This window comes from Nycticebus coucang, chromosome 17, assembly GCF_027406575.1.
Source record: "Nycticebus coucang isolate mNycCou1 chromosome 17, mNycCou1.pri, whole genome shotgun sequence".
In the NCBI taxonomy this organism is placed as follows: domain Eukaryota; kingdom Metazoa; phylum Chordata; class Mammalia; order Primates; family Lorisidae; genus Nycticebus; species Nycticebus coucang.
In genome coordinates this window covers 3,913,890-3,941,207 of record NC_069796.1, presented here as the reverse complement: position 1 = coordinate 3,941,207, position 27,318 = coordinate 3,913,890, and the positions used below count along the sequence as shown (strand labels likewise).

The 27,318-nt window shown below is 37.6% G+C and overlaps 1 protein-coding gene across 14 annotated transcripts in view; it reads right to left on the bottom strand.

Moving 5' to 3' along the window:
* PPIP5K2 (diphosphoinositol pentakisphosphate kinase 2) overlaps positions 1-27,318 on the bottom strand; it is a 96,320-nt gene that overhangs the window by 13,456 nt on the left and 55,546 nt on the right. For 2 of the 14 annotated variants that reach the window (XM_053566358.1, XM_053566359.1), the window contains exons 24-32: positions 24,100-24,267; positions 22,430-22,547; positions 21,588-21,757; positions 20,275-20,347; positions 18,560-18,679; positions 17,565-17,627; positions 13,998-14,138; positions 12,280-12,396; positions 5,075-6,775 (exon numbers count right to left, since the gene is read on the bottom strand). In XM_053566358.1, the coding sequence (XP_053422333.1) occupies positions 6,663-6,775; positions 12,280-12,396; positions 13,998-14,138; positions 17,565-17,627; positions 18,560-18,679; positions 20,275-20,347; positions 21,588-21,757; positions 22,430-22,547; positions 24,100-24,267 (1,083 nt within the window). In that variant the 3' untranslated portion in view covers positions 5,075-6,662. Of the gene's footprint in view, positions 1-5,074; positions 6,776-12,279; positions 12,397-13,997; positions 14,139-17,564; positions 17,628-18,559; positions 18,680-20,274; positions 20,348-21,587; positions 21,762-22,429; positions 22,548-24,099; positions 24,268-27,318 lie in introns of those variants that run through there. The other 12 variants (XM_053566362.1, XM_053566364.1, XM_053566368.1 and 9 more) reach the window with 9 other exon arrangements.

The following is a 27,318-nucleotide window of genomic DNA, read 5'->3' as shown; positions in this document are numbered from 1 at the left end:
GCTCAATTTACAATCGCCAAAATGTGGAAACAGCCTAAATGCCCACCAACCCAGGAATGGATTAACAAGCTGTGGTATATGTATACCATGGAATACTATTCAGCCATTAAAAAAAATGGAGACTTTACATCCTTCGTATTAACCTGGATGGAAGTGGAAGACATTATTCTTAGTAAAGCATCACAAGAATGGAGAAGCATGAATCCTATGTACTCAATCTTGATATGAGGACAATTAATGACAATTAAGGTTATGGGGGGGGAAGCAGAAAGAGAGAGGGAGGGAGTGGGGTGGGGCCTTAGTGTGTGTCACACTTTATGGGGGCAAGACATGATTGCAAGAGGGACTTTACCTAACAATTGCAATCAGTGTAACTGGCTTATTGTACCCTCAATGAATCCCCAACAATAAAGAAAAAAAAAAAAAAAAAAAAAAACACTAGAAGGAAACTCAGAGGAAGCCCTTTTGGATGTTGTGTGGACAAAGTGCTCATGGCTAAGACCTCAAAGGCACAGTCAACAAAAACAAAAATACACAAATAGGACTTACTTAAACTAACAAGCTTCTGCACAGCAGAAGAAATAATCCCCACAGTGAACAAGCAACCTTAAGACTCGGAGAAAACACCTGCCAAGTAAACATCGGACCAAGATCCAGAATTTATGTGCATATAAGGATTTCAACAACTCAACAACAAAACCCAAATAATCCCATTTGAAAGTAGGCTAAGGACATGAACAGACATTTTTCAAAAGAAGATAAACAAATGGCCAACATATGAAAAAATTTCCATATCACTGATCAGAGAAATGTACATTAAAACCACAATGAGCTACTATCTTACACCAATCAGAATGGCTGTTATTGAGAAGACCAAAAATAACCGATGTTGTCAAAAATGCAGAGGAGGGCGGCGCCTGTGGCTCAAGGAGTAGGGCGCCAGTCCCATATGCCAGAGGTGGTGGGTTCAAACCCAGCCCCGGCCAAAAAACCAAAAAAAAAAAAAAAAAAAAATGCAGAGGAAAGGGAATTCTTGGACACTGTTGCATAAACAGAAATTAGTACAACATCTATAGAAAACAGTATGGAAATTTCTCAAAGAACTAAAAGTGAGCAATTAGGCAAGAGAAAAAAATAAAAGGCATCCACATGACCTGGCTGTCCCAATACTGGGTATCTACCTGTGCAAGGAGAAAGGAATCATTTATCTAAAGAATACTTGGATTCATATGATTATTACAGCACCATTCATAATAACAAAGATAAGGAATCAGCCCATGTGTCCATCAGCGGAGGAAAAGATACAGCAAGTGTGGTACACACACACACACGGAGCGTTCTTCAGCCATGAGAAACAGTCACGTCTTTTGCAGCAACAAAGATGGAACTGGAGGCCATTATCCTAAGTCAAACAACTCACTCACAAATGCTGCATGTTCTCACTTGTAAGCGGGAGCTAAAGAACGTGTACACGTGGAAGCAGAGAAGGGAATGCTGGACCACGGACATGCAGAGGAGCCGGGACGGGAGGGAGGCAGGTGACGGCCGCTTGCTTAGTGGCTGCAAAGTGGCTCCTCCAGGGATAGATGCTGAAGGAAGGCCCCAGCACCACCACATTGCAATACATAAATATAGCAAGGTTATATTTTTACTTCGTGAATGTACACAAATAAAAAGTAAGTAAAAAATAACTACACAACATATTAGTTGAATTAAAGAAAAAGCAAAATGAAGGGATACAAAATAGTGGGGGGGGGGGAATTAAACACACTAATTCTAAACCATAGTTCAGGAGAAAACTACCGGCATAAAGGGGCCGTATCAGACCAGACACCACATTGAGAGTGCAGCATGCAGTGTGCAGCGTGAGCTGCCGGTCACCATCCATCGCCAGTGTGCGTGCACACCCTCTTTCTTCCTGTTAAAATGCTGCCTTTGTTCATACGAGTATATTCCTCTCTCTGCCATATGATCATGTACTTTAGCGCAATTGTTTTTAACTTGCAGCCATTCTGTCTACAAGGGACATTTGGAGTCATTTTTGACTGCCACAGCTTGGATGGGGGTACTGGCATTTACGGTAGAGGCTGAGGCAAGAAGACAGATTCCAGACAAAAAAACCTAGCCTTTCAGGGTGGACCATAGGCAACTGACAAAGACCTGACAGGCTTCACGGGGGATAGCTGCCTCCCACGTGAGACTTAGAACATAGCCAGTGCACTGCAGTCTCCAGAGAGAGCTGCAGCAGAATTTAAGACGTCCCAGGGCTGGCCATGCCCACACACCCAGGTGTATTCCTAGACTAGGTACCTCCATTCTGAGGTCTCCTTATCAGGGGGCTTTGACTGAGAGAGACACTTTTTGGGTGCTTCCACCGAGACCTCCTTATTGTTGGGATGACAGACTGCGACATTCTTCTCCACTCTGTTTCTCTACTCCTGGCTTCTCTCCGTCTTCAGCCCCCAGGTCCACGATGCCAGGAGTCATTTGTTCACTGCTCCTCAGCAGTGAAACTTTCCTCTGCCTGCACTGCCAGTCATCTGAATGACCCATGCCTGGTTCATGGCGGCAGTGAGGAGCTGGCTCATAACATTACAATTTGTTACCCTTGCTTTGGCTCACTGTCGTAACTGACTATCTCAACACCTCCCAGCTAGGCAGAGACAATGCTAAACATACCACAAGGCACCAAGAGCCCCCATGATACAGATCATATCATCAGTGTGAGGCTTCTGGACCTGACCCCATCACCAGCTCTAGGGTCAGTAAGTTCACGGATTCTCCTGGAGAACGTTACTCATCCAGGTGAACATAACACCAAATAAACTGGCCCAATGACACTGACAGGAATGAGCAGGTTTTCCACACTTGGGGTAGAATTTCCCTCAACATCTGTTGTGCTGAACGTGAACAAAGAAGTTATGCAGTTGTGATTGCCACTGACAGTCAAGTTATAAACGTGAGGGGAAATAACTATGGGATAAAGTCAATACTATGCCAGAGACAGGAAGATAACCTTGGTTCTGAAGACATTATGTCTGACAGAACTGCGCCTGGAACCATTGTCATCTTCACACCTTCAGAAATGTCTAATAATTAATTTTCTTATTATTTAAGCCAGTTTCAAGTGGCGTTTTCAGTGCAATAAAAAGTATTGTTACAGAAAGATAAAGGAATTAAAAAAAATAGAAACAGCAAATTCTAAAAGCAAAGAAATATACACATAAATATGTATAAACAGACTACCTTCATCTATTAAAAAAAAACCTTAAAATTGAATCACAAAGCAAAATCCACTATACGAAATACTTAAAACAAAATGACATAAATATCAAAAAATAAAAAGATAGATATCAGGTAAACAAAAGACAAAATGTGTATGAGTCATGATCTTAAAGCAGACAATTTAAACTAGAGGACAAAAAGTGTCCAGTGGAGAAAAGGGGGACATTTTTATAATGAGAAAAGTAAAATTTACAAGGAAAAACAGCCACAAATGTAAATGCCCCAGGAAATATAGCCACACGCTATATAGAAAAAGTGTAAAGTATAAACCACAGATAATAAAATAAGGAACTAACAGAAACCCCTGTGTAGAAAGAGATTTTATCTCTGGCAACCCCTAACAAAGCACGTGGACCACGAGAGGAGCACTTAATAAAAATATACCAGTGGGGTATTCAGTGAAGGAGCTTTAACACAAAACACGTGGATAGTACACAGTGAGTAGATTTTATAGAGTGCTCTGCTCTCTAAAAAGAGAAAGTAGACTTTCCACCAAAACTGACCCATATGAAGACATTTTACATGGTAATATTCTGGTACTCATGATTCTGTACAAAGAAAGGGCTGTTTCCCTGTGGACTCCTGTCACATGTGACTCCTTTGGAAGGACTCTGCTGTTTGTGACAGCTCCTCCTACAGGGAAAGAGAATAAGAAAAAGGCTAAACATGCCAGACCATTCCTGATAGGAGAGATCTGAGCCCCAAGCCCTGGTAAGAATAATGCAGGCAGTCTACACTGTCCAATAATAAGGCGAGGATAAAACACCACACAGGATATGGAAAGCAAACCCTTACACACTCACAGAGACTGAGAGCTTTTACCAAAGTATGAACACAGAAAAAAAGTGAAATCTTAGTTCAACTGGCACGGAAGCAGGTTAACAATGGACGTGTAGGTCAGATGGAGTCAACAGAACCTGAAACAAAATCTGGGTGACCCTCATCAGCACAGAACTTTCCCCTGGCTAATGAGTCTTAATTTGGTATTTCTTGAACAACTTTTAACTTTTCTCCCCAAATTGCTATCTGCCGTCCTTGTGCTCTGTGTATATTAAGCACATTTGTCAGGTATTTCTGACACTTCACTGTCTCCCTTCCACCTCTATTTGCTATTCACAGAGAGCATGAGAGGGCATTTAGCACACTCTTCTGAACCTGAGATGGCTATAATATCCCCCTAAATTTGCTAGGGGTGGAAAATAAACTATGTAGCTCACTTAAATAAGAGCAGGAGAACCACCAGCAGACTTTAAGGGCAAAGTTATGTAAGCGTAGATGTAGTGTTTTTAGGGGTGAAGGGACTGGATAATTAATATCTCAGGGTAGCCAGACGGTTTGACTGGAGGATTGAGCTTCAAGTAGAAATATCTTCTAGTACTTAAGACTAGAAAACCTACATCTTCTGGGGAAAGAATCAAGTGAAAAACAGATGGTTCAGTCAAATTTCCACTAAATAGTGATGACTATTATTTCTTGCTCTGATACAGTAGACTTTTTGTTTTTGAAAATGATCTAAGGTTCTTGCGGATAGACTACCTAGTCTGCACAGCAGCACTACTGAGCCTGCTGACAACAGCGAAGCAGCAAGTCTTGTGTGCCAAGGGGCAAGTGAGTTGTACGGTACTTTCTACATTGGAAAACAATACATTGCTGTGGTAGGGCCAAAAACAAATTGTACCTACGATAAGTACTGTTTAATATAAAGGTAGTTTTTCTCATTCTTTCTACTTTGAAAACTGCAAGAAAAGGAATAAAGAAAAGAAAAAAATAATTTACAATTGAAGTCACTCTCTGATTCTGGAAATAACATTTTAATTCAATCCCACTTAAAAAATAAAAGTAGTTTCCTTACCTTTACATTGAGCACATTAACCACATTTTCACATACAGAAAACTCGGGTACATTCAACTGTTTGTAAGACATGTCTCCATATAATTCATTTATATTCTTGTGAAGTATGTGAACTTTTAATTGTATATATTATATGTGACTTTAGCATTTGATACCTTTTAAAACAACTAACATGTAAAATGCTTATTTTCTAAAAGTTAATTCATATTATAATGATTAAAGGTTAGGAGAGTCCCTCTTTTGAAGAATAACCATATTTGTATTCATACTATAAGAATTCAATAATTTTTCTAAACATAAACTTTAAGCTAAAGCTTTAGCAATTTAAGTTGTGTAACCAGCACTGCATGGAATTCTTAGCAGGTTGCACTGGGTGTATTACAGTATAAGTCATTTCAAGTGGTTCACAATTATTTGTGCATTAGGGAAAGAAAGCACCAAGTATAATAATTTTTTTCACATCATAGATGAAATCACAACACAATGATCTCAATTTCCCTTCAAAATCTAATCATTTATAAAGACAATTTCTTTCAAATGTTCAATCTCTTAGCTTTCTTAGTGAGATCAACTGATAAGAATGGAAATGGTAAAAACAGACGCTATACACAATCCCTACTAACTTCATAGAGTTCAGATTGCTTCTGCATTAACATTGATGGTTTCCATTTTTGAACTGAGTTCCTAGATCTAAAAAGAACTATGAAAATAAGTGTAACATTTATAAACTTGTCAACTATGTCTATTAAAAAGAAACTAAAAAGGTGCCTTTCTTCCAATGGATGAAGCAAAAATTTTCCTGATGAACAAAGCACCTCTTATGGTAAGGAAATATGTAAAGAAAATATTTTCTATAAATTAATGGGCATATTTATGTACATAAAGGTGTAGTTTTCTCAGCCATATATGCAATATTTGTAAACAATATACAATAAAAGAAACTCAAAACACAGACTGAAAAAATAACCCGTGCACTAATACTCCAGTTATTAAGTACGCAGCGTACATGTCACTGTAACAATGGAGAAACATTTTCTAATCTAAATGGTTAGTGAAATCTCTTTGGAAATATGCCTTTTAAAAAGTCTCTAATGTATAATCCTGACTGTCAAAGTTTAACCCACACTAATGGTTTTTATACCTAAGATGCAATTCTACGAAAATGGCAACGTACACGGAGGTCAGTGCTTGGTGTGACTTTGGTGCAGGCCAGCTGGGCTTTTACGTTTAGTTACCACCGCACAGAGTAAACACCTCAGCAACAAATACCAACCTTTATCACTGTAAGTTTTGCTGCTCATAGAATGCTAATAATATCGTTTTAAACAGTTCCAGATCATGACAAATGTTCCTTACCTGAATATATTCAAAGAATCCTCTAGATTTAAAAACATTTTTAAATGAATACAGAGATGCATAATGAAAATAAATTACTTGCTTTGACAGTTTTCAGCCAAACTTTGTTACATGTTTTTTTCTATTGACCATGTTATTTTTATAAGAAGTTCCAGCTTCTGCTAAGATTTCATTTCTTTTTCCCAGTGGTTTTTTTGTGTTCATGCATTTCTGTTTTGCTAGTTATGTTCTTTTTCCGAGATGAGGTACTAGGTACAACTGCCCCAGAAGGTCCACCTGCAGCTACACAGACAAACAGAAGACCAGCAAACTGCTGCTTAGAGCCACACAAGCAACCAAGTTCAAAGAACACAACAATCCTTATTACACTAGTGATATAAACGACACACTATAAATATTTTAATATGGCATTTTTAGCCATTTACTTTTTAGAATTCAACATAAAGTCAACAGCCTGTGTTCATAAATTTCTCATTTCACCCTCCATTCTTCCTAGGAAATTAATTCACTTCCGTAATTTTTTTTTTTTTTTGTAGAGACAGTCTCACTGTACCGCCCTCGGGTAGAGTGCCATGACGTCACAGGACTCACAGCAACCTCCAGCTCTTGGGCTTCCGTGATTCTCCTGTCTCAGCCTCCCGAGCAGCTGGGACTACAGGCGCCCACTACAACGCCCGGCTATTTTTTGGTTGCAGTTCAGTTGGGGCTGGGTTTGAATCTGCCATCCTCGGTATATGGGGCCAGTGCCCTACTCACTGAGCCACAGGTGCCATTTTTAACTACTATCCATTGTGCTAACAATTTTCACATTTATACTTCAGTCCTAGAACTTTTCACTTAGCTCAAGATATGTATATCCAACTGCCTACTGGACTCTCTTTATAGATACCTGACAAAAACCATATACTTAAACATGCTTAAAACGGAACTCGTCATTCCCTGCCCCAGCATCCATTTCCTCCTACGTCTTTTGTTTACTACTCTCTGAAAAGCTAGCTGGTGAGAACACCAGAATCACCCTTGACTTGGGGATTATCCTTCTGTATTGGAATGAACTTCAAGGCCTAATGGGTTATCCAGAAAGCTGTTCTGCGTAGTTACACTTCTACTCTAGGCGCATAAGCTCCTGTCAGACCACATCTTCCCACAGACAAGAGTTTACACTCTGCACTAAATATGAGGAACAATTCCTCAAAGGCACTGAACAGTAAACAGAAGCAGGCAGTAAGAATCAACTGAGGAATCCAGAAGGACAAGTCCCCCTTCCTCACAGGGCGCAGCTACATGTCCTTCTACACAGGTGAGTCAGGAATGCTAGTCTAGCTCAGACAGCCTGGAGGGGCTACCCCACTACCAGGCCCAGAAAGACAAAAGGAGCTTTGGATCTGCCCAGCCCCCATAGTGACTGCAGAAGCAAGGGTTACAGAGGCCAGTTTCTCTTCCACTGGCACCTTATGGGAACAGACAGGGTGCAGAAATGAAACGAGATGGGCCCTGCCTCACATCCACATCTGGTTGTTACCAGCCCACGTGACTGGGCATCTAAACACACCCAGAGCATGTTTAACAGCTCTCTTGCCAGCAGATAGCTGTGCCCTTGGTTGGCCCAACTGCCTCCTGTGAGATACCTAAGAGACCCCAACTAGAATATCTTTCAACAATGATTTAGGGACAGCCTAACTTGTAGCTTAAAATATAAAAAAAAACAAAACAAAACAAAAAAACAACTGAAAACACACATGGGGAGGAATCAGCAGAAGAACCCTGGCAACATGAAAATTCAGCACACAGCAACTCCCTCAAAAGATTACAATAGAGATGCAGCTGAAAATACCATTCTTAAAAAAATTGTCAAAATGACAAAAATAGAATTCAGAATATTCATGGCAAATAAGGTGAATGGAACTGAGAAGGTGGAAAAAAAAAAAAGTCCAAAAATTGCTCCCAAGAAATCAACAAAATTAAAGACAAAGTCACCAAGGATCTGGACATAATTAGGAAGGATAGAGTTTAAGGTATTGAAAGAGGCATTTAAGGAGTTTGAAAACACAGTATGCAGTCTCAGCAACAAAATAGGATATGGAGAAGAAAGAATCCAAGAACTCGAAAACAAGAATTTTGAAATACCCAAGCATTAGAAGTAGCGTAAAAGAAGAGAAAAAGCAGACAATTTCCTAGAGATATACAGGATTACACAAAGTGTGTAAACATACAAATCACAGGTATCCCAGAAGGAGAAGAGAGTCCTGAACGCTTGCAAACTCCAAGACACCATGCTGGAGAATTTCCCAAGCATTGTGAGAGACATGGAAATACATATACTGCACAGTCACAGGACTCCAGGGCCACTCATTTCAAACAGAGCATCTCCTAGACACAGAGTAGTTAATCTATCCAAGGTCAAAATGAAAGAGAAAATTCTGCAAGCAGCCAGGCATAAGCAACATCTTACCCACAAGGGTAAAAACCTTATGGTGACAGCTGACTTTTCAGCAGAAATCTCACCTGTCTTCAATTTCTTAAACAAAGCAATTTTCAGCCTAGGATTCTGTATCCTGCTAACCTAAGTTTCATATTTGGTGGAGAAATCAAATCCTTCACCAATAAGCAAACACTGAGAAAATATGTCATAACAAGACTGGTTGTACAGGACCCGTACTATACACTGACCATCAGAATGGACCTCTAGCAAAGTAAAGACACCCCAAAACGGGGGGCGGGACACAATTCTAGGAGGGACTTTACCTACCAAATCCAATCAGTGTGACCTGTTTTTTTTTGTGCCCTCATTGAACCCTAAACAATAATAAAAAAAAAAATAGCAAGAAAACTAGACCATATAATAAAATAATCTGACTTAAAAAAAAGGACATCCAGAAACTGAAGGACTAAGTAAAACCCCAACAGGTGAGGGTTGGGGTCTTACACAGCTTTCACAATGGTCCAGATGAGAAAACTAGGAAAGAGAGCTCCACAAAAGAAGGTGAGCACAACTCTACCATATCTATCAATTCTCTTAAGAAACATGAATGGCTTGAATTCCCCACTGAAGAGGTACAAGCTGGCTGACTGGACAGAAAAGGCACAAGCCAAGTATATGCTGTGTTCCGGAAACACATCTAACCTCAAAGGACAAAACAAGGCTCAGGGTAAATGGCTGGAAAATAATATTTCAGGCAAATAGAATTCAGAAGCAAGCAGGAATCGCAATCTTATTTGTAGATACATTATGTTTTAAAACGACACAATGTCCACACAATGATGGACACTATATGTTTGACAAGGGAATAATACAACAAGAAGACATTTCAATCCTAAATACCTACTCAAAAAACTTAAATGCTCCCAGACATATAAAACAAACCTAGTCTGAACAATATGATATCCTGCAATACCATAAAAGTTGGGGACTTCAACTTGGCTTGTGCCTCTTCAGACAGAACTGTACAGATCCTATAAGCAGAAACTAAATAAAGAAACAATGGACTTGAACACAACTACAGAACAAATGGGCATAATGTTACTACAGAACATTCCACCCCAGTAATACTGAGTATATGTTCTTCTCGTCAGCGTGTAGGTCGTTTTCCAAAACCGATCATATCCTAGAAGACAAATCAAATATCAACAAATGTAAAAAATAGAAATTATACCTTATATATTTTCAGATCACAGTGGAATAAAAGTAGAATTCAACTCTGACAAAACTTTCATCCCCACACAAAGTCATGGAAAATAAACAATGACAACTGGTTCAAAGAGAAGATAAAGAAGGAAATCAGTAGATTCCTTGAACAAAATGACCATGAGGACACAAGCTAGCAAAACCTGTGGGATACTATAACCAAAGTTAGATCAGAATGGGTGGTGCCTGTGGCTCGAAGGAGTAGGGCACCAGCCTCATATACTAGAGGTGGCAGGTTCAAACCCGGCCATGGCCCAAAACTGCAAAAAAGAAAAAAAAAAAAATCAGAACTAAATTAAATTGAGAACAAAAGAACTATTCACAAGATTAACAAAACGAAAGTTGATTCTTTGAAAAGATACATAAATTGATGACCTGAGCGCCAGGTTAACTAAAAACAGAAAAGTAAGGTCTCCAATAACCTCAACCAGAAAAAAAAAAGAAGAAATAACAACAAATACCCTAGAGATATGAAAGATTATCAATGATTACTACAATAACTCTATGTCTCAAAATTTGAAAATATGGAAGAAACGGACCAATACCTGGAGTTGCACCACCTCCCTAGACTTAACCAGAAAGAAAAATAAAACTCTTCAACAGACCAATACCAAACTCTGAAACTGCACAACAATTAAAAAGTCAGTACTGGACCCAGATGGTTTATATCAGAATGCTACCAAACCTTCAAAGAAGACTCATACCTATAATATGCAGAACCTTTCCAAAACCTTGACAAGAAAGGAAACCTCCCAGACTTCTTCTACAAAGCATACATCACCCTGATACCAAAACCAGGAAAGGATCCAACAAAAAAATAAAACTACAGACTAATATCATTAATGAATATTGATGCAAAAATACTCAATAAAATCTTAGCAGATAGAACACAGCTATTCATTAGAAAAATCAGGCAGGCTTTATCCCAGGGATGCAAGGCCAGTTCAACACATGCAAATCCATAAACATAATTCAGCACATAAATAGAAGCAAAAGCAAAGACCACATGATCCCCTCAATAGGGGGAAAGAAGCATTCAACAAAATTCAGCATCTTTTTCTAATAAGAACACTTAAGGAAGTAGGCATAGGTGAGAAATTTCTTAAACTAATAGAAGCCATCTGTAACAAACCCATAGCCAACATCATCCTGAATGGAGTAAAACTGAAAGCTTTTCCACTTAGAACTAGAACAAGACAGGGAATGCCCAATGTTTCCATTACCATTCAACATAGTGCTGGAAGTCCTAGCCAATGCAATCAGGCAAGGATAACAAGGGTATCCAAATGGGGACAGAGGAGGTCAAACTTTCACTCTTTGCTGGTGATATGATCTTATACTTAGAAAATCCCAGATATTCAACCAGGAGACTCCTGGAAGTATCAAGAAATATAGTAGCATCTTGGGATATAAAATCAATATCCACACATCAGTAGCTTTCATATATGCCAGTAATAGTCAACCTGGGCTTCCAAACCCACAAAGCTGTATGGAATTCTCTGAGGAAAAAAGATGTGGGTAAGAAGAAATGAACAGGGTAGAATGTCCTCATCTCAGATAGGAAAGTGGGAAGGAGGAGAATCTTCAAATAAGGAAAGTAGAAGAAACAGAGAAAAGGAAAGAATATCAAGACAGAGTTTAATAGCTTGGAGGTCAGGGTACGAGGGGTATTTCAGCAAGGATCAATGACACAATCAAACGTGCCCAGAGGTTCAGGTAGAGAAATGCTGATAAAAGACAGTTGAATTTCAAAGTGATAGCATCAGACTGAGAATGGACATATTAAAATACAAAGAAAGAGAAAAATATTTCATGTAAAGATGATGTGTTAGGCTTAACAGAAAAGCAAAAGATGAGAGTCCATTGGGGGAAACTGCGAATGTGAAACATATTTTATTAACAAATGTGGCAGAGGGCAGACAACTAAGATAAAAAACTAAATCTGTATCAATAGGCTACTAATAGATTTTAAACCCTTTGGATCATTATGCTGTAGGAAGTATAATGATTCTAATTAAAAGCAGATTTTACAATTAAAAAGCAAACTATTACTCTTCTCTTGAGAGCAGCACAGAATATACAAACTCGACATCCCCCTAACCTGGTTTGCTGTTTGCTTTAGCGCTCTTTAAGGTAGCTGGTGGTGTTGGTAGGATCTTTGCAGGTGTATATGTATTTAAAGATATTTTCCTTCGCATTACTGGACTGGAACGCGAAGCTGAAAAAAAAAAGTTAATTTAGTAATTTACTGCCAATTCTACCTTAACCTTATAGAAAATTTCTTACAGCATAATTTATTGACCCTAAGAATATATACAAATACAACAGAAAATAGACAAGGTTCACTACGTAAATTCAGCAGTATCATCTTTCATACAAAGACAGTTCTCATGGCCTTAGCCAAATAGATATTCAGTTTATACTGTAAACAAAGCATTTTAATAGTAGAATTCCAAGAATAACATAACAGACTTAACTTTATCTATCCTGCCCACATAGGAACTGAGGTTGTAAAGGCATAGCAGAGGGCTGAGGGCATGGTTATATTCCCTGGTAACAGAGTCAGTAATCTTTTAAGACAAAGCCCTAAATTACCTTTTCTCCCCAAAATAGAGCTTCAGGGATGGTTTCTTTATAGCACAATGCTCATATTTAAGAATAAATTAGATTGTAAGTGAGTAAGTAAATCGGATTGCCTTCCTATACTACCCAGTTTAGATTATCTTAATGAGAATAAGAGACTTTTAAAGCTGGGTTTCTCCTTCTGTGTATCTAATCGAGGAGAGCCTGAGAGGTGCAGAGAGGAAAAGGACGGAGAGTTTTTAAGTATGGAGTCCTCCAGGGAAGAAGCAGCCAAAGTAGGAGCGGGAGAGGCACTGCTGGGATGAGCTCCTGGATTCCTAAACAAAGACAGTCAGGGAGACCACAAAATCCAAATTTGAAATCTTAGGGAGGAGACCTGGCAGCAACACTCAGCGTGCTTTTTAAAATCAAGATAGGCGCCCGTCATGGCAAACATGCCTTTGGTGTTTGAAATCTACATCAGATAAACATAGATTTCTATGACAGACCCTGAAGAAGTCAATAAAAGAAAAAGGGGTAAATGAAAATGTATTCAGGTTCTGAGGGAGCAGAACTGTCCCTCCTCTCAGATTACAGAAAACATAAACAGTGATGTTCATTTTCTTGACTTTATAGCTTAGAGAAGTTATTTCATTTGGAGCACTATCAATTCTCAGAATCAGACACATCCATACGCAAATTTTGAAATTAAAACCTACTTTGCAAAGCCATCCCCAAAGTGAAATATTCGTCATCTTATTATGCCTCTCCACTAGCAGGAATGATTGACAGCTGCCCTCTGTACCAGTGGAGGACAAGGGCAAGGCCACTACACTGCAGGAACGTGGGGTGCAGTGAGACTCGCCCAAAGGGAGGATAGAACGGGCAGGTATGTGTGGGTTAATATTTTGTAATTTTTTAAGAAATTATTATGAAATGATATACAACAGGAATGTGATTATTTCTAGCAAATGTAATTTAAAAACTGACAGGACTTCGTACCTTGTTGACTTCTATTTTTGAATCTTTTCCCCCACTATTTATAAGAAAAAAAACTTGGTGGGGAGAATTGAAAAAAAAAATAGTATATTGCACATTACATCAAACACTTCTATTCTTAATAATATCCCTTTACACCCCTTTCCTAAAATTCTACTCACTACCAGTATTTGAGTCAATGTTTTATCACTCTTGTTCTGTTCAGATAATATATACTGCACAACAATTAAATGATAATAACAACGGTAAGCTCCTTACACATTTCAGGGGTCTTCTGCAGAACATCACTCGATGGAGAAGCAATGGAAGCAAGGAACTCATCCACCTGCTTCAAAGAGAGGGCGTTATGGAGGGTTTCCAGAGGACAGATGGACGGCACCATGGAATACAATTCAAAGCCTAGAAGAGAAAACAACAAAAAACAAAAAAAGAAAAGTTTAATGTTTAAAATAATCATTAATTAAAAAGAAAGAGAACCACTGCTTAAAATTGGACAGTTTAGGTCTTTTCAGTTTATCACATGCAAACCACAAGAAATCTGAAGTCATGACACCAGATGCTATGCAGCTTGGACTCAGAACAAGAGGGGACAAAGATTCCCTTTAAAGTATAAAACACACAGTCCACATGCACAGGATCTCATTCTGCATTGGTAATGTCTAAGACTAATACTGAAAAATAAACCTGGGGGGAAACCACAAAAAAAGACAATTTTCTAGTTTTTAATTTTGAAGTCAGAACTATTCAATAGAATAGCTGATGCCATGAAGTGTTCCTGGTGCTAAAGGTTAATCAAAAATAATTACGGAATACTTGTGAAGAGTAATTTGTAACACTTCTGTAGGCATGCCAAGCCCAACAACATTCTCTAGTATGATCCCAAACAACATTCATTCATTTATGCTGGAATTAAAATTCCAAAACATATTTCACCCACCTTTCCTTTCCTGAATTAACACAATAATTATATTATTGGAAATCACTGGCTGAGTAAAAAGTTAGGCCAAGTATAAAGGAATACAAATATGTCCATATATAACAATGGCACAGAAATACATGAAACAACCATGCAGATATGTATTAAAATAGTGAAACAAAACCACTTAAACACAGTTTCTTTAAAAAAACAGAACATAGATTATTCCCCTTTCTTTCTTACCTGTTTGTTTGAACTTTATTCAACTGAATGGCTTTTAAAATTGCTTCCATACCTTACTAAAATGTCTTTCTACATCTACTCTTTCACAAATTCAAACTAATTTTCCTCCAAAGAAATACTTTAATGCTTAAATAAGGTTTATATAAAGTCCAATGCCATTAATTAAAAAGTAAAAATTAATTGAACTCAGACTGCAAAACTCTTTGCTTTAACAGATATGTGCTCATTTTACAAACTGACTAATGTATGATTTACTTACATTTTGGTAGGATATATTGACAAATGAACTACCTAATTCTCAGCTAGAATACAAAAACTTAGGTTAAAAGCAAATCTAATCCTTCTGTGAAAATAACCAAAGGATTTACGAAGTTGATATGTTTGATCTTCAGGTGCAAACCAAAGCATGACAAAGTTACACATACTTTAAAAACAAAAACAAACGACAGACAAAGACATAACAGCAGCTAAGGCACCTAGGTTATACACTAAAGAAATTAGGCTTGCACAACTGTAACATTTTTTTTAAAAAGTACAAGATTCATGCAAATAATCGCAAACCCTTTCTTTGCATTACACTGAACTTAACAATGTGCTTTTTTCTTCTTTCCTCAGACTATTTACAAGTCTTTTCTAACAATTAGTTTCTTTCATTTGCCTGCTAGATTTTATAACAGGCAAATGACAATATAATCAAGTTTTTCTGGACTATATTCTTTTCCACGTATCTTTAGAAAACTTTTCCCATAATGCATAATGAAAGGGTTAGCGTAGCAATTTAAAAAGCCACCCTGCTGACATGTTTAGAAGCTATAAAAACATACCACTGAAGCCTAGAAATTCCACAGAGGAAACGGACCAGCACCTATAGAGGTGAAGGTGTTCTGCACAGAGGCCCAGAAAATAAGGTAAAGTACTGTCAGAAGATACTTGTTTCACCATGTTTCTCGAACTAAAGAGGAAGGGTGGGGAAGTCCATGATATGTGTCAAAGATGGAAACAACACGGAAGTAAGGGAAATAAAAATGAAAGAAGAGTCAAATGACAATTCATAGGACAGATATGACAACAAAGCATTAAAAAAAGAAAAAAGAAATCTTAGAAACACAAAAGAAACATTTGTAGGATTGAAAGGAAAGCATTCTATATGCATTAACTTGCATAATGTGTAGCAGATCCACATTTTTTAAAAAGCCTAAACCAAAGGAACATAAAATTATTTTCTGTTAAATTTAACAAAAGTATTTTTAATTTTTTGAAAACTATCCAGTTTAAAACAGATTTCTTCTAGATAAAATTTCAAATATTGGCTTTAAACACATAAGCATCAGTACAAAAACTATAGTCCTAAACCTGCAATATCTCTTCTTAGGATTTTTGTACTTCTGTTTTTCTTCTGGCTTCTGCTTTTCTTCTAAGAGGTTCTTAGGCATGAGGTTTCTTTAGAAGCTGCAGCTGTATCAAATAAGGGTCTTTTTCTTCAAAAAGTAGCATTTAGACAGCTACAATGGAGGGAAAGCACATTAAACTTTAAAGCTAAATTTTCACATGCTGAGGATGAGATCTTGTTACTTCACCTTCAGGTAACATAGCACTGCTATTTAGATGTGTTAAAGGATCCAGATGGGAGACAATGACCATAAACTTGTGTTGAATCCTTTAGCTTCGTGAAAGCTTTTCAAAGATCTGACTTAAGTTTTTGAAAGACTTACTTGCAGTTAAAAAGAGAAAAAGAAAAAAAAAGTTCCAGGGATAAAAGTACTTTCATCATTCCAAATAAAAGCAAAAACCTTTAAGTTTTTTTCTTTTCTGTGACACTAAATTATTTTAAAATGATCAGTAAATATTCCTTTTTGCCCCAAAAGATCAACCTCTATATGAGAAGCTGTAATACATTTATAAATAATGATGATGAAACACTTTCTTATTCAGCCTCAAAATTTGAATTTAACTGAATCGGGTTTCTAGATTTTAACTTAGTCTTCTTCCTGTTAAGACTCCTCAATATTTCAAGAAAAAGCAATGTTACCAAAAGGAATTGGCTGCTTGAGAATAGCCAACCATATTGCCACACGAGGACAAAGTGAATACTGGACAAAGTTTTTAGAGTGCTCCAGCCCAAACTGAGTTTTGCTTTAGACAAAGAGCCAGGGGTACACGATGACTTCGATGCACCTGCACCACCTGGCGCAAGGGACTTTCCAAAGGTGCATCTCATTTGGCTATTTGACAGGGACAGCTCTGTATTTTTGGTAAGTATCTCAATAAAACAACCATGTGATCAGAAAAGGAATTAGGGAGAAAAAAACATTAAAATTATTAAAAATTAAGAACAAATCAAAGAATATTAATCGTATTTTAAAAATTGGTATAGACTGATCACTTGGGAAATTACTAGAAATTTTCAGGTGCTGATTTACTATTAAACTCATCATCACTGAGGCCATTTATAAGTTTGATGAATAATGTTAAATTACTGTTTGAATTACAGGTGTAAAAGGAGCTAGACAGTATCAATAATTTGGGTGAATTAACAAGTTAGAATTGTATGCCGATTGACATTAAGAACGGAGAAATGATACTGTATACCCCACATTTTGAAATGAAAGAAAAATAAAAAAGGAGTGAAGCAGGGGAATACTTTTTAAAATAAAAGCAAAACGTACCATTGGTTGGGTGTCGAGCAAATGAGATAGAAAACCTTTTAACAGCAGAACCGCGTGTGGCGTCTGAGAAAGAGAAAAACAGGTACCTGAAATTCGTAACAGCTACCAAAAGAACATGTAAAAAAAGAGGGAGAAAAACAAAGACATGAGGAGGTTAGAAAGGTGACATGCAGAAGGGACAATGAGAGAAGGTAATAAGCCGAACCCTGGTTAAAAGAAATAAACTGGCTTGATCTGACAGAGGCAGTGTCGAAGTACGTAAGGAAGAAAAGCAGGATGAACCGGCAATTCTGGTAAATCCATGTTTTGCTGGCTAAAGCAAATTTGTTGGCATATGAGAAAAAGCTTTAAATAAAGCTGATCCTGAAAGAGCTAAAAGGACTCTTTTTAACAAAAGGGGGCAAGCTTCCATGGACCTCAAAAAAAACTCTGAATATGAAACTTCAAAGTCTACTAATATTAAGAGGTTTCCTTCAGCTAGTGATCCCTAAAATATTCTCACCTATGTTTGTTTGTATAAAAGTATTACCAATATGACATTCTCGTCTACCAAACATTTCATTCGCCTTATTTTAATTAACCCCATATCAATAAGTACAATAAGGGTTAACAATGAACAAAACTTTAAATGATCAAGGAAAAATTTATGAGCTATCAATTATCTAAAAAAAGAATATATATGATGTAGTCCTAAACTTTCCACATCAGCAAAGTAGCTCCTGTACAAGTACAGTGAGTCTAACTACAGTTCACTGTCTGATGAAGCATAATCCAAGCTGCAGGTCACAGAGAGCACTGGTCGTCATTTAGGCAAAGGATGCTATGACTCCATTCAGTCAGTGGCCTGAGACCGCCCTTTGAGAAACTCTGCTCAGGGGTGTGTGCGTGGGCACAGGAATGCATCTGTGTGTGCATGTGCGTGGGTGCAGGAACGCGTCTGTGTGTGCATGTGCGTGGGCGCAGGAACGCGTCTGTGTGTGCATGGGTGCACATACCATCTATGCAGCCAGAAGAGGTCAGCTTTTTACGATGAGTACGAGCATAATCCTGTAGGTTAGGTGCGCTTGAAGAACCCCCGAGCACCGAGGTGCTAAACAGGCCCGCACAGTGAGACCCTGATGGGAGTTAGAGAAAATACATACACAACGGGTGTTCTTCCATTCACATTGGGAATTCATGCAGCATGCAGTTAACATGGCGCTTACCACACCGAAGGAGCCTTTAAAATGCCTTGCAAAGGCTCACAATGTGCTTGTGGTATCTGGTGATGTCAATTTTAATGCAATACCTCTAATCACCACCGTTTATCATATGTACAGATGGAGTAATTTAACACTGGTCAAAGTGTTATCTTTCAGGAAAAATTATATGCCTATACAATAATTAGATACATATATCCTAAAAGTATTAAAAACACTACCATAAAAATTAACTTAAGAAGAGACTGTGTTAATCACTTTGGAAGAGTAGGCCATATCAAAAAACCTCTCCTAGGACAAATTAAGTAATAGTAAATTGATATTGTTCATGTATGTCAAGATATGTCATAAATGACAAATCTTCCCTGGTACTGCTGAATTAAGAATTACTAATTTTTCTTATGAAATAAAGTACAACAATACTTATTTATTTGTGAGAAGACCAGGTCAAAACCAGGTCCTTTCTGGTCATTGACTTTAAATTTCTATTACTTAACAAATGACTTAAGAACTTAATAAGATCCCCAATAAAACATAGTATTAGCAAGTAACACAGCCAGTATAAATTGATGCTTAATTTGTAGCAAAAGTTTTTATATCTAAGCAAAACTTTCTACCACTGGGGAAAGATTAAATAAATTTCTATCCAATATAATGATACATCAATTTGAAAGGAGAATATATCAAGTTCTGTAAAGATACAATGGGAATATTAAAAGCTATCATTATGAGCTATATGTAATTAACTAATGAAAGATCTTTACATATGTAGGTATCAATACAGTTCATATACCTAGTATAGAGATCACACTACAAACACAGTTATGAAATCTATTTATGCTTTGATTAAATTTAGGACATCCATTTACCAAAAAAAAAAAAAAAAAAAAAATGCCATTACCTCATATAGTTTATCAACCATGACCTTAAAAACCAAATGAGTTTAGAAAGGTCTTTTCGAATGCTGCTTTTAGCATTAAGAAAAAAATCAATCATGTTCTCTACAGGTCAATAAAGAGTAAGACTGCATTAGCTTTGCTTTAGTTTCAAGAGTTGCTAAAAAGGAAAATTAATATACCCATAGAGGGTCTGAATACTCCCTACTTTGAACGTCTTTTTAATTAAAGGAAAAAAAAAGTTACTTTTTGCAAACTTCATTTTCCCAGCTGATAATAACATTTTTTCATCTTTATTAGCTGGGAAAATGAAATTTCCTTCATAAATTAACTTATAAAATACAAGATTTAAAATCAGCTTAGTCCACGTTGGCAAGTACATTTAGTTATGACTATGGGCATTCAAAAGAGTTACACACCAGAATTAAGTGCTGTTTCTTATACATTTTATCAAAACTTAATTTTGAGTCATACAACTCAACATTTCTGAACTAGTACTAAATAAAAGCTAAAGCATAGCATTTGGTCATGCTTTCACCACTTAAGAGTTTTACATGTGTGTACAGTAGTGAGTTTAAGAAAGGCATAGAGCGTGATTTTCTTTACACCACATACCTACGGTAGGATTCTGCTTCTGTTCCACCAGAGTTCTTGCTGTTCTCAGGTAATTAGCATTTTCAGATACAACCTGCATAAGGAAAGCAAAATAAATGAAGTAAAACAGTAAAATAAATTCAAAGTCCATAGTTAATATGCAGCCTGTTCCAGACAGACAAAGGTTAATAAGCTGTATGATAAATATTAGTAGAAACACATAAACATGAAAGATCATGCAAGATCCCCTTCTGAAGGGAGTCCATTTCACATGAGGTCCTTGCAATGAAGTGGTGCGAAGCAGGCATTCAGAATGAAACGTCATGATTGAAACAAGACAGATGAAAAGAAAGTTAATAGATATAATTTCACTCTTAAAAGAAGCCAAATGCCCACTCTTATACAGCTCCTGTATTTGAAAGGGGAAAAAACAACCACAAACAAAAGAAAAGACAGACAGAGACTGTTGAGGTCACCACACAATTACTGATCCATGCATGGGCTTTATCAGAGTAATCTTTAAATATTCACAGCCTTAATGGATACCATAATCCCTTTTCCTATAATCAAACGAATTACATTTCCAAAAGGAAATTGCTGAAATTATCAGAAAAGTCATGTGTGACAGAAGACCTTCCATTGCAATAAAAACCATTGTATTTTAAATTTCCAAATGTCATCACAGAAAGTCCTTCTGAAAGTCATTTTATTTTGATCCATATTGTTGATGGGCACGCACATGTTCACTTGCCCCTGTTACTTTTTCCTCAGAGGAAATCATGCTGCATATACCCCTTACATGCTTCCAGAAAACAGGAAATGAGGGAGAGAACATCCATATGAGATGTATCCTGATAATTAGTACAAGGCCACATACATTTTGATGTTGTAAAAAAAATGCTTATATTCTCAGCAAATTCCAAGTGGAATCTAATTTTTCTATTATGGGGAAAAGTTATTTAAATTTTCTTACCATCAAATTATATACTTTTGTTTCTGAAAGTTTTAAAGGACAATTAAGTCAAAGATTTCTTTTCCTTTTTAAATAATTCTATTAACAAGCAAAAGTTCCAGGAGAAGAAAATTTACTAATTATTTTAAAAATCCTGGATATTTAAAATCTTCCCAGTGAAAATGGTACACACATGCAATGTAAGTGGTTTCTTTCCCTCAAATATCGTCAGATGTCATAAGTATTTTTAAATGAACTCAAAATTAAAAGACAGAAGGATTTACTCTGATGTGAAATACAAGGGATTAGATGTCCTCAAAGACAGCTGTTGTTGCTCTGAATGCAGGGAGGAAAAATGTTTAATGAAGTAAAGTTTAAAAACCTGTTGCCATGAGCCAAAAATACTGGATGTGAAAGCCAATGATTTGGGGGAGACAGGGGAAGAAGTGATTTGTTCCCCTGATCTGCGTCTTCGACGCCCAGTACCCACACCGCTGGTATAGTGCAGCCAGGTACCAGCGCCCTCTGGGCTAGACACACTCAGAGGGCTCTCTTCCTGGAAGTGAGAAAGGGGGCGAAAAAAAAAAAAGAAAAAAAAGCAGAGCATGCAAAGTTAGATACAACAGAGCCAAATGATCAGAAGAAAAAAAAATACAGTTTGTATTCACTTATCAATTTTTTAAAAACTATTCAACAGCAATTTGGGAGCCAAATGTTTCAATATTTGAGAATTTGATAGAAATGACTTATAAATCTAATTCTATGTGATAATAATTATGAAAATATCTTATTACCTTAAAACACAAGTATTTATACTACTTAGTAGTTGTTTCTTCCCTCTTAAAATTGGAAAGGTATTAGTTAAGTTTCTTTTTTAGCCATTTTTTTGAATATTAAAAGTATTCTGCTTAATTTTAAATATTCAAGATATTTTGTGCTATTTTGGATGAACTTTTCAACCCAAGCCACTGGAGAATTGTGCAAAGGTTTAAAGAGATTTAAATGTATGTAACTTAGAAAAGAAAATGTCTGCCAGACGTTGAAAGGAAAAACAACCAGATCATAAAGTGGACTCCAACTGCATTTGTTCACACATTCACACGATCTGCGTGTCACCCTGCAGAGGCTGCTCTCAGAGTGCAGGAGGCAGATGTGCGGCAAACACTCCCATGATACATGTTTGCATGTTCAGGGTTCAGACAGTGAGGACGGAGTAAAATCTACTTGCACAAAATGAAGAGTATGTCTTTTTCTCTGTGTCTTTTGGAAGTACAAACTTCTGACATCCATGGAGATGGTGGACGCTGGGAAAAGTCTTCCAGGTTTTACTTGAATAATTTACCTTATGGAAGTAAAAGTTTAGCATGGCATAGAAATAATTTCTTGAGATCAACTGTGTAAGAATTTATGAGCAAAAGGTTTATAAATGTGTTCTGTGCTTTAAAAGTTAACAAGGGCAGTGATTTTGTTGAAGGCTTTATAAATATTGATGAATTGCAAAATGAAGACTTAGCAATATCAGTGTTGTTTATACAGGGTTTTTAGAGTACAGAGAAGAGAGTTTAATGGTGAAATTCTCAATAATTTAATTAACGGCAGCCTGTCTGCTTATTTAATAACATCAAAATCACTGCCCTCACACAAATAATAGTTCAAGTTATATTAATACAGGTCATTTACCAACTTCCTGAAGTTAAGGATACCTGAACATAACTCCAGATTTCTTGTTTTCAATTAAAGTATAATAGTTTAAATTCTCTGTAAAGCCATTTTTTTTAACCACCTTTGATAATCAATTTAAAATATCACATTCAGGGAACCTTAACTAGTATATAATATCCATTATAAAGTTATAAGAACCTACTTTGTTGATAGATTTTTTTCTATACAAAATTGTCAAATTGGAATATATACATACATATTTGAAATTTAAGAATCATTGGACACTTATGTTTGTATAATTTGAGGCTATTCTTTTTGTTGTTTATATCCTTAATCATCAACTGCTAAATAATATTATACCTCATTCATTAGACTTGGTATATTTAAACAAAAAAACCCTTAAGTTTCCAACTTAAAAGTTAATGGTTCTTTCTATCTTAAAGTTAATTTCTTGTATTATACTTGTTTTACGCTTTTACACTTATTTTATACTTTTCGTGATTTATACTTTTTACCAGACCATTTAGAAAATATTTGTAAGCACTGACTTCAGTTAGTGCTGAAAGAATCATCCTATAGAATATGACACAAAGTATAAAATACGGACAGCGGTTGAAGTTTACATACGCTCCATTCTAACTGTTCAATTATCCTTTTAAAGGTTATTTTAGTAGCTATTTAAATATTATTCTATTAGTGAGCATAAGAATTAGTCTAATCTATTTACTTACAGATCTCGATACAAAGATAAAATTTTTCATTATATTATCAAATTTTCAAATTCCTACACAGACTTTGCAGTCAAGCTAACATTTTAGAATTTCATTTCTTAATCTACAGTGTCATTGGAAACTTCTGGCAATTCCTCTCTACTTTTAACCAAAAATTATTCCTGATCCATTAAATCAAGCTTTTAAAAAAGTTCTTCACTGAAGAATAATCTGATATAACAAGACCAAGAAAAAAGGATCAGCTTATGAAGTTCTTAGAAAGGCCTTATTCCATATTTATGTTCAATTTTGTTATGAATACTATATATAAAGCTCCAAATTCTAAGCCTAATATTTATATTTCCTAATTGCCTCTATATTTTGGAAATTTGAAAAACAGACACAATTGACAAATATTTGTTGGGTTCCCAAGTTCCACAACTAAAGCTGTATTTTCTTTTCTGTTTTATTAAAATATAGTTAGTTTGCTTTATAAAAAACAGCTCTGACATATATACTCACTTCATTTGTAGCCATCTTCCTGGATCTTGGAAGTGGAGACTTCCTGTGTATATGAATTGGCTCTGACACCATTGGTTTAAACAATATCACAGCTCGATCAACCTCATCTTTTTTAGAAGTATGTGGTTCATCATCATTATCAATTTTAAAAGATCTCCTGCCTTCATTCTGGAGGCAAAGAACACAATATACTTTCAAAATTCAGATAACACATTTGTTCTGATGAAGAAATTCAGGTCCACTGGCATAGTCATGTGAAGTACATACTTTGTTTACTTGAATTAATACCAAATGAACTCTCATAACAGCCTAGTATCATGTGAGTACTGTGACAGAAATTACAAGAGTCATTTCATAACATCTATGGAGAAATTAAATAGTAAATGTCAATTAAAACCAAAAAAACAAAGTGTTTAATTAAATTTCATCAAATACACAAATAAATAATAATAAAAAGACAGTAAGAAAGAGTAGAAATCAGTTCTGTTATACAGGAAAGTCAACCATGAAGCCAGGGTGGCAGGGCCTATAGGCTGTTGCTCCGTCACCTAAGAGCGCCTTGGGTACCACGTCCAAGAAAATCGAGGAGTCCTGCCAGAGTGGTGCCAAGTGCCTCGTGGAGATCCAGGTGAAAGCCAGGAAGAAGAAGAGAGGGGACCCGAAGGACAGTAGGCCCCCAGCCATAGCCTGAGCTAGAAGAGCACCCAGTGTCTGGAGCCCAGAGGAGGAAGAGAGGGGACCAGAAGGACAGTAGGCCCCCAGCTCAGAGCCTGAGCCAGAAGAGAGGGGATCAGAAGGACAGTAGGCCCCCAGCCCATAGCCTGAGCCAGAAGAGAGGGGACCAGAAGGACAGTAGGCCCCCAGCCCATAGCCTGAGCCAGAAGAGAGGGGACCAGAAGCACAGTAGGCCCCCAGCTCAGAGCCTAAGCCAAGAGGGCACCCAGTGTCTGGAGCCTCCCCTGTGCACTAAGCTGCAGACGCCACGTCCCTAGGAGCGAGCCATGTGGTACCCCCCATCTACTCAGAACATCACCATCCCTCTGTTCATATGGCCTGTGTACCTCTCCTGCCCTACTAGGGCAGTCAAGGAGGGAGGCTGCCTTCTGGAGTCCCTATTGAACAGAGCCCCTCTGCTCTTCCAGCAAGTCTGCTAACAACTGAGAACCTATGGGGGCAGGAATTCCACATTTCCAGAAGCTGTCCCAAGAGCTAGACAAAGCCATTATGGCTAAAGACATGTCCTCCTCTGGGCTCCAGACACTGGGTACTCTTCTAGCTTGGCTATGGCTGGGGGCCTACTGTCCTTCTGGTCCCCTCTCTTCCTCCTCCTGGCTTTCACCTGGATCTCTACCAGGCACTTGGCACCACTCTGGCAGGACTCCTCAATTTTCTGGGACGTGGTACACAAGGGGTAAGACAGCGCCTGTAGGGGGCTCTGTTTGACAAGAGCAAAGCCTCATCTAACATCTGTGCTACCCCATGACCCCCTCAATACCCCTAGGCCACTGCTAACAAGGGGCCCGGAACTCTCCTGCTCCAGCCACATCTTTACCCATCGGTGACCACTTGCCACAATCCAAGAGTGATTTGGGGAGATCTTGGAAGGATGGGGCAATTGTTCCTTCTATTTCCCCAAGGGACACTTGGGCTTACAAATTCATCCCACACTTCATTCAACCTTCAGTTGCCACAGGTGCAATGGAAGGCGCAGGCCAAGGAAGTGTCTGACAGCTCAGAACCACGTCCCTAGGAGCGAGCCATGTGGTACCCCCCATCTACTCATACATCTTCTGTGTCTCCAGGGCTGGGGCTGTTGGGGACCCCCTCATCTCTGCTTCCCCTACCAGGGCCTGGAGAAAGGCGTAGGAGACACTTCTAGGCTTAAGACCCTGGGCTCTTCGGGTACCTATTTACACGCACGCTGAGCACACGGCACATGGGTGTGCTGCGAGGTGCGTATGCTTTACAAGACCAGTTTCTGCCCTTTGTAAATTACTTAAGAAAATGTGCTTTGTCATTTATTAGAAAGAAACCACAGTGTGACTTTTCTAAATAACATTGCTTTTTCACAATGAAGACTTTTTCTGCATTTGAAAAAAAAGTTTACTAGTTAGAAAGTCTTTACATAAAAATGAGTTAAGGCCAGGTGCAGAAACTCACACTTGTAATCCTAACACTTTGGGAGGCCAAGGTGAGAACATCACTTGAGGCCAGCAGTTTGAGACCAGCCTGACCAACAGCAAGACGCTGTCTTTACAAAAAATAGACAAATTAGCTGGGCAAGGTGGTACACTTCTATAGTCCCAGCTGCTTGAAAGGCTTGAAAGGCAGGAGGAAGGATGGCTTGAGCCTAGGAGTTGAAGGTTGTAGTGAGCTATGAGGACGCCACTGCCCTCTAGCCCCAGGTGACAGAACAAGACCCTGCCTAAAAGAGTTAAAATTCAATATGATGGCAGCAAACAGGAAAAGTCATTTAAACAAACTTTATAACAGCCTCAAGAACTATAATACATGTCTAAGAGGTTCAAGACACATGGTCAATCAGTCTAATATGCATGTAACTTACACCTCAGAAAGAAAGGAGAGGATGGGTGAAGAGCATTATAGAGCTAAGGACTACAAATGGCCCAAAGACCACAAACGAGGTCAAGTCACAGGCATAGGAGGCACCAGCACCCTGAGCACAAGCATCAGAAGAAAACTGCAGAAAACGAATGACAGATAACGCTGAAAGCATCTTCAAGAAGGCCAAAAAAATTTAAAAAGAGAGCAAAAGAGATGAAAAAAATAGAACGCAAATGATAAGGTGATGCAATTTACCTAAATATATCAGTAATTACACTGAATGATTAAATTTGTCAAATCAAAGGCCAAGATTATTATAAATATAGATTAAAACACAAAACCTAAATATATGCCGCTTACAAGTCACACATCGTAAGCATAAGAATATAGAAAGGTTAAAAGTGTAAAAAATAAAAAAAGACACATCAAGAAAATGCTAAACAGTACACAACTGTCAGAGGGACTTCACCTAACAAATGTCATCCTGGTAACCTGGTTTCTTGAAAAGAAAAAAAGACACATCAAGAAACTGCTAAACAAAACAAAGCTGGTGAGCTGTAACAACAAAGCAAAGCAGACGCTGCATGAGGCAGGCATGTTCTAGGCAGAAACAGAGACATTTCATAATGAGAAAAAGACACATAAAAATTCCAG